Source organism: Pinus tabuliformis, chromosome X, assembly GCF_031772625.1.
Source record: "Pinus tabuliformis cultivar Carrire ecotype Pingquan chromosome X, CPIR1, whole genome shotgun sequence".
Taxonomy (NCBI): Eukaryota; Viridiplantae; Streptophyta; class Pinopsida; order Pinales; family Pinaceae; genus Pinus; species Pinus tabuliformis.
The window spans coordinates 985,322,929-985,331,410 of NC_142308.1; the positions used below are offsets into that span (position 1 = coordinate 985,322,929).

The 8,482-nt window shown below is 39.6% G+C and overlaps 1 protein-coding gene across 1 annotated transcript; it reads left to right on the forward strand.

Annotated features, from left to right (window-relative positions):
• Positions 1–305: 305 nt before the first annotated feature.
• On the forward strand, positions 306–3,961 carry LOC149143027 (protein NRT1/ PTR FAMILY 2.9-like). The gene is made up of 4 exons (XM_089451655.1): positions 306–516; positions 1,891–2,108; positions 2,347–2,903; positions 3,070–3,961. The coding sequence occupies exons 1-4, from the start codon at positions 306–308 to the stop codon at positions 3,959–3,961; spliced, it is 1,878 nt and encodes a 625-aa protein (XP_089307781.1).
• The last annotated feature ends 4,521 nt before the right edge of the window (positions 3,962–8,482 follow it).

Consider the following 8,482-nt stretch of genomic DNA (forward strand, 5'->3'; position numbering starts at 1 on the left):
TCTTAACTAAACCAAATTAATTTTAAGAGTCCAAACCCTATTCTTCTACCTACCTACCCACTCTAAATTAGACACTCGAACTTAAAATTCTATTAAAATTTTGCATGGTATCAAAATTTTACGAAATAAGAAGTGCCAGACTTCACTAGACCAACCTTGACGTGAAATGCTTTACTAGTTGCGTATCCTTTCGTAAGTTGATTTGCTACCATAAATGAATCGGGCCAGCCTACCGGGCATTCCCATGTGGTTGTGCTCTTGTCCATCCTTCCTCGCACACAGATTGCACACTGGCTTGCAGAGTCATGGCTGCCCAGAGCCGGATGGAGTTGGGTTCTCTACCCAAATTAGATGATCCAATGCCTCGTCTAATTGAACGTGACAACGCTGAGCACGGAAGCAATTTCCCGCTGGAATCGATCTTAGCTTTCGAACATAGAAACCAAGCGCAAAAAGGCGATGGATCCTTTGGTCACAGCAGCAAAGGAGGATGGAAAACTATGCCTTTTATCATAGGTGAACTACTAACCATATTGGTGTAATGTGGTGTCATTACAGTTATTACCAGGGGCTGTGTGAATATGGCTAGGTCAATGCCTGCTCTACCAAAAAAATCCTTTTCTTTTTATAATATATTTGGCAGATGATTTTAAATTTTGATGGGTAGTACAGTTGATTGAAACCCTACTGAAGCTATTAAGCTATTGGCCCCGTGTCATGAAGCCCGGGTTCAATTTTCTTTAAATTTATCAAAAATCAAGTTACTTACGGTAGAATCGCTACCAAAAATATATATATATATATAAGGTTTTTGACTTTCTCCATGAAGCGTCATGCGTTGCTGCCATGGTACAAGTCCTCTGCCAAGTTCATCTTGCCAGTGTGGAATTAGATATCTGAGTGTGTAGATTTTCATAGTTTGAATTTAGATGGTACATAAATTGTTTCTAGAAATAAATAACTGTGTAGAGTATAGAGAATAGTTCAATTTAGATGGTACATAAATTGTTTCTAGAAATAAATAACTGTGTAGAGTATAGAGAATAGTTCAATTTAGATGGTACATAAATTGTTTCTAGAAATAAATAACTGTGTAGAGTATAGAGAATATCTACAAGTTTCAAGAACTGTGAAGTGTGTATAGGGAACATCTAGATGTTTCAAGTTTGTAACTCAGGATGGTGATGGATGGAGAGTTAGTAGACGTTCCCTAATGGATGAAGTGTTAGTAGACGTTCCCTACAGTTATTCCCAGAAGCAATTAATCTACTAGGATTGAGTGTTAGTAAAGATTCTCAACACTCTACACGGTTATTTCCGGAAGCAATTAATCTACGATAACTAGGATCAAGTGTTAGTAAACATTCTCTACACAGGTATTTCCAAAAGCAATTATTCGAAATTAACTAGGATGAACTGTTAGTAGACGTTCGCTACACTCTACACAGTTATTTGCATAGACAGTTAATCTACAATAATAGTAGCCAGGTACAAGTAGTCTGCTTCTCTTTCTGCTGCTAATTTCGTTTCGACCTAATTTGTGTAATCTGACTAGTTTTTCGAGATTCTATTTCTCCTCGGCCTCTTACATTTCATGTTCCCGAACGTTAGATTCCTGGTAGCACAATTTTCTATAATTGTTTTACTGCAGTACAACAAAGATAACTTTATCAGGGTATTACTTTATTTAACTTTATCAGTTTCAGCCCCTCAAATTATTCCATGGTTATACCTCTAAATTTCATTGTGAAGAGTATGGTACATCCTCCGATAAGGATGGACATGTTGTTGTTTTCTTCTCATAGTTACAGACTTTGTTTTCCGTGTATGCCTTTAATTTGGCGGTATCTTTTATAATAAGAGTTGGATTCGTTCGTGTTGAAATGGCAGGAAACGAAACTTGTGAGAAATTGGCAGCTATGGGTTTGTCCTCAAATTTGATTGTCTATTTAACAAACAAATTCCACATGGAAAAAGTGACAGCTTCATACGTTATTAACGTGTGGTCGGGATCGACGAACCTTACCCCGCTTCTAGGCGCGTTTCTCTCAGATTCTTATATTGGCAGATACTGGACTATTTCTCTTGGCTGCATAGCATCTGTCATCGTATGTTGCTCCTTCTATGGATCACTGTGTTAGGCTCTAGCATTAAAAAACATTTAAAGATGTATGATGTCGAAATCAATTGTTAGCAATATTGGGTAATTTGACATAAACGTTTTAAGTTGTTTGTGTTTCAAATAGCAAGCTGAACCTGCACGCAGTAAGTACTCTGTCTGTGTGGCATGAAGGGGAAAATGTGTTCCCCCCACAGCCATCTAATCTGCTGTGTTTTTTTGTCAAGGGAATGGGTCTTCTATCACTTACAGCCATATTTCCACAGTTCAGGCCGCCTCCATGCAACGTCAATACAGGAACCCCTTGTAAACTTGCAACAGGAGCTCAAAATGCCTTGCTCTATTCCTCCTTTACAGTGATGGCCATAGGAGCAGCTGGTATCCGACCGTGTTCTGTAGCCTTTGGAGCAGATCAGTTTGATTACACAAGCGAAAAGGGGAAGAGAAGTATACAGAGCTTCTTCAACTGGTATTACTTTTCATTCATCATATCGATGATGGTGGCTCTCACAATCATAGTATATATTCAAGATAATGTAAGCTGGAGTTGGGGTTTGGTTATCCCCACCAGTCTCATGTTTCTTTCTGTCGCAAGCTTCCTTCTGGGGACGAAGCTCTACATTCGTGTTAGACCAGAAGGAAGCTCATTCACCAGCTTCCTTCAAGTATTGGTTGGTGCAGTAAGAAAGCGTCATTTATCGTTGCCTTTGCAAACATCTGACTACTATGACCCACCACAGATTGGAGTTCTCAAATCAAGGATGGCTCTTACAGACGAATTCATGTAAGCTCACCTGACAAAAAGTATGACTGATTTTGCAGTATATCTCAACTGTTGGTGGTCGCTATGATTGTTTTTAAAAGAAAATATATAGAACATAATATAGCAGTAATCCCTTTTCTTCATTATGAATGGTTCAATTGATGGATATTGGGTACCTATTTTTCAGGTTTCTAAACAAGGCTTCTATAAAAATCCCACAAGATTTTAAAGAAGACGGGTCCGTGGCCTTTCCATGGAGATTGTGTAGTCTACAGCAAGTGGAAGAGCTGAAATCAGTGATAAGGATAGCGCCCATATGGTCAAGCACGATCAGCATATTTTTGTGTACAGCACAGCTCCACACATTTTCGGTTTTGCAGGCAGAGATGATGGACAGACACCTGGGCAAGCACTTTCAAATCCCTGCAGGATCATTTGCAGTCTTCAGCATGCTAGCGCTCACCTTGTTTTTGCCCATCTACGACAGATTTATCGTGCCCTTCTCCAGGCGAATGATGAAGGATGGCAAGGGTATAACACTTTTACAGAGAATGGGGATTGGAATGGCCCTCGCGGTCATATCGATGGCCTTCGCGGCGACTGCCGAAAGAAAGCGGCGGAGCGTGGCGTTAAGCCAGGGTTTCATGGAGAAACCCGGAGACGTGATTCCGATGTCAGCACTGTGGCTGGTTCCTCAGTATTCTATGGCCGGTCTGGCAGAGGCGTTCAGTGCAGTCGGAGAGATCGAATTTCTGTACAGTCAATTCCCCGAAAACATGAGGAGTATAGCGGGCGCACTCTTCTACTTGTCCATGGCTCTGGGTAATTATCTCAGCAGTCTCATTGTGAGCATTGTGCATAAGACCACCGGTGGCCCCGGTCACCATAATTGGCTGGCGCAGGATCTGAACATGGCCAAGCTCGATAACTTTTACTGGCTAATAGCGGGGTATGGGACTCTCAATTTGGTGTATTTCGTCATCGTTGCTCGCTGGTACAGATACAAAGCCACCGTTAACGATCAAACAGCCGAGATATCCATTACTGGGCAAGATAAACAGATCTCACCTCCTGCATAGGCTACATATGTGTACTTTTTTCATGCAAAACAATAGTTATTCCTAACAAATACTCCATGTACTGTTACAGTTATGCTATCAATGCCTTAAAACGATATATAGCTAGTCTATTGCTAAAATCCGGGGAGCATTTAGTTAGCATTCGTTCTATGGTTACAAGTCTTCGAATCATACATTCCTTTTTGCTAATTTGGTAACGATTTTGAATACAAATTAGTCCTGTAATCAGAATTTTAAATAGCTGCAGGATCGTGTTGGATTTATTTTAAAATTTTCATACGATGGTCTTTTTACTCAATTAAAAAAGTAATTTTTTATTTTTTTTATTACAGGAAACTAAACATTATATTTTGATATTTCCTTAATGAAGTTGTTTTAATTTTTAAAACTTAATAATTTATAATGGTATAATAAAGTGGTCAAACTCTTTTGAGTGGTCAAACTTTCTTATGACTTGGATTCATGGGTTGCAGTGTATGTACTTTAAATTATTAAAACTTAATAATTTATAATGGTATAATAAAGTGGTCAAACTCTTTTGAGTGGTCAAACTTTCTTATGACTTGGATTCATGGGTTGCAGTGTATGTACTTTATTATAAAATGTTTTTATAAAGAATATTTTGGTAATGAGAAGTAGTTTTTTTTATAATGTATAGATTTTTCTTTTATTAAACAATTTAAGGAGGAATTTAAATCTCTTAACTTATAAGTCAATATCTAAAATTTATATCCTAATTTTATTATCAATTTTTCTATTTTGATGGGGTTTTATGCAAATATAAAATAAAGTAATCAACTTACTATATAATGATGAATATAAAATTGTTAAACATATACATGGCAAACATATAGGATGAATGATAAGCTTGAGAGTATTGATAATGATATACATTTTTAGTACATGGTGTGACCCTTGGACTCCTTCTCGCTATTCAGCTTCCACACCAACCCTTAGAGGATTAGGTGTCCAACATTTCCCCCTTAATCCGAATGGGTATGTATGAGTCGAAGAAGAGAGTTGTAATACAGAATGTGCAAAAATGCATGGCAGCACTAGGCTGAATGTGCTCTCTGAAATGTTTGCATAAGGTGGGTGGTTTAAACATGACTAGCGACACTGGAATGCTTAGTATAGTTCCCATAACTCTTCCATGTCTGGCAAGAAGCTGAGGTCTTCTGCTAGAGGAAGTGCTTCTGATGTTTTGAAGAGGTAGACCTTCAACCATGAAAAGGAGGTCTCACCCCGCATAAAAGGGAGAATCTCAACCTGAAAAGGGAGGTCTCAACCTGTGGTGGTTTGAGGATTACCACCAACTCTGGAATGCTTAATGCAATTCCTAGAACTCTTCCAAAACTGGCAAGAAGCTGAAGTCTTTTGCTAAAGGAAGTGTCTCCAATCCTTTGAAGAGGCATCAACAACTGAAGGCATGCTCAAGGGCATCTTTGCTTCTAGCTACAACTCTGAATCTGGTATGGCAGGTTGTGTCTCAGGCTCGCTTGATGTGGCTTTGAAGCTTGTAGATGACAATCACTTCCCCCCATGAGATACCAGGTGACATGATGGAGAAAACTCAACTGCAAGACTGTTCAATACTCTAGAACAAGCTGAGACATAAGACTAAAATATCTTCTTGGTTGTTGATGCCCATTGACAAGAAGCGATCCATCCAAGATGAATCTTTGTTATTGCAAGAGGCTTGTTTTTGAAGAATCTGTTTGAAGAATGACTAGTTTTATGAGAATGCTTACATGGACAAAAATCAAAATAGTGATATTTCACATGGCCAACTCAGTCACAGTGTTGGCATTTCACAATTTGTTGTTGCTGTTATGGAAGAGGAGAAAAATTTGGAACAATTGAAGGTGAACTGTCATGAAGAAATCCAACACTCTGAAACTAGATGGGCTTTGAGTAATCTAGAATATGAAACGACACATCCTTGTTGTTGGGACTCTGGACACCACATATCTCCACAATGGTATGATATTGTCCACTTTGGGCCTAAGCCCTTATGGGTTTGTTTTTGGGCTTTACCCCAAAAGGCCTCATACCAATGGAGATATTTGTTCATCCTTATATACCCATGATCCTTCCCACTTCTACCACTTCTAATCAATGTGGGACTTTGTTCGTATACCCAACAATCCTCCCCTCGAACAAAGGACCATCGAGCCTCCCCTCAAACCATCCGCAGGATTCTCCCCTCTCTACCAACCAGGATTCTCCGCTCCAATGCGTTGGAAGCACACGCCTTACATGGTAGCACCACCTGTCTCGAGAGCTTGCTCCATCCTAGGTCAACTCCTCTTCACCGTGTGTTCCCCAACACGTCCATGAAGAATTCGGAGCACACCGCCTGTTTAACTGAGCTCATCCACAGGCTTACGGGGGCTCACCATCTTTGTTCGGCATTCCGAGGATTCATCCACTTGGGTAACCTCGAACTTGGCTCTGATACCACTTGTTGGGACTCTGGACACCACATATCTCCACAATGGTATGATATTGTCCACTTTGGGCCTAAGCCCTTATGGGTTTGTTTTTGGGCTTTACCCCAAAAGGCCTCATACCAATGGAGATATTTGTTCATCCTTATATACCCATGATCCTTCCCACTTCTACCACTTCTAATCAATGTGGGACTTTGTTCGTATACCCAACACTTGTCATATCCAAGACCAGTTGCGTGCTTGTTATGGAAAAGCTCTTCCCAAAGTTTGATGATGGGCTTGGGAATTGTAGACTAAACTTCTGCTTCTTTCAGCAAATCTACTCCTTCATTAGGTACTAGATCAACAATATTGACTTTTTGTTGATGGGAGTTTGTCTCAATGTTTAACGGAGGATTGTTCTGAACAAAAAACAATATAGAGTGATGCTTTTTCCATTGTAACTCATCTCGCTGGATTTGAGACTCTAGTTGCAAAAATCAATCTTTTCCTTTACATTTTGTAGACATATTTTAATGTCGAAAAGATTTCCCTTGTTGATGTTTAGCATCTCATATAAGGTGGAATGTATTAGGGTATTCAATAACTTTAATGCATCTTCAAGTTTGACCATTGTCTCAATAGATAAACCTTGATATGCAAACTATTTTTGCCACAATGTTCTCCACTATTGGTGATTTTCATAAGTTTATTCACTATATAATGCTTTTAAGGCTTCCACATGCACTCATAGTCTCCAAATAAACTTGTATTTTTCAGTAGCAACTTCAGAAATTAAATGCAATAGCCATTAAGTGATCACTCCAACACAATGGACATTTCTCATTCAAAAACTTCATTATACAACTAGAAGATTGGAAAATAGAACCTGATAATTAAATGGAAGTGAACACAAATCAGTACATAAGCAAAATAGAACCTGATAATTAAATGGAAGTGAACACAAATCAGTACATAAGCAATTATCAATCCCCAGAATGGCACCTCAACCTCTGTTTATGATGTAAACTGCCCAAGAAATGGAAGCACAGGTTCCTCTTCACCACAATCCTTGTATTTTCAAGAGAGAGAGGAGAGCCCTTTACTTTCAAGCTTGGCCAAGGCCAAGTTATCAAAGGATGGGACCAAGGCTGAACATGCACTACTCACGATACCTCCATCATTTACATAAAACTCCATGCCTTCTTCTAGAAATTTTGCCACGAACATTTCATTTTCGCCCTGCCGTTGCAGTCAAAACAATGAAGAACGAAGAAATTATGACTCTCACCATAAAACCTGCATACACCTGGAATTAGTTTAATTTAAAGCACTAAAATACAAGATGGCATGTCTTTGAGAAGAAGGAATATGCACGTGAGGAGCCTTCTCAATTTGTAGTAGATGAAGAACAAGTGATTGTTGGTCTTGACAAGGCAATGGAAACCATGAAGGCACGGGAGGTGTTAATAAGACCAAGTGGTGCCAAGGTTGGTATAGCTCGGGTAGGCAGTGTGATGCTGCAACACCAGAGAACTACGCGGGCAAGTTAATGCCATAGACAATATGCGAAGCACAAGCAGTGTTACCACGAGTTTGGCGGTGTTATGCTAACAAGTTAATGTCGCAGAGGGAATGAGGAGTGGTGAGCAATCGGGCCAGGTAGGCAATGGACTGAGTAGCGGATACAATGGGAGCCACAATGATATCACAGTTAAAAACTGGGAGCAGATTTAGGTAGCATATCACCAAAACCAAGATTTCTATATCATATGTACCACACAAAAAACGTACTGTGGATTGGATGTGGTGGTATACATTATGGACTGTGGCCCAAACATAGAAGGCAATGTTTAATAGAGTTGACGCATTCCGAGAACCGGTGGTGGTCGTAGATTTCCAGCAATATTTTGTGGGCGAGGAGAAATCCAAGCTCTGATTCTATATCAATCCAATCGAAAGAGTGGGAGTTGTTATCGCGTGAAGAAAAATAATGCAGATAATGGAGGAGTAGCAAAAGCGAGTTGAGGCAAATCGAATAGCAGCTCTAGAGAAGTGACGGGTAGCGACAAAAAAGAAGGTTCAAATC

Excerpts from the sequence above, each read along its gene's own strand:
- LOC149143027 (XM_089451655.1), top strand. The coding sequence starts at position 306 with ATGGCTGCCCAGAGCCGGATGGAGTTGGGTTCTCTACCCAAATTAGAT. Across the intron at positions 2,109-2,346 it reads GCTGCATAGCATCTGTCATC|GGAATGGGTCTTCTATCACT; the intron begins GTATGTTGCTCC and ends TTTTTTGTCAAG. Across the intron at positions 2,904-3,069 it reads GCTCTTACAGACGAATTCAT|GTTTCTAAACAAGGCTTCTA; the intron begins GTAAGCTCACCT and ends CCTATTTTTCAG.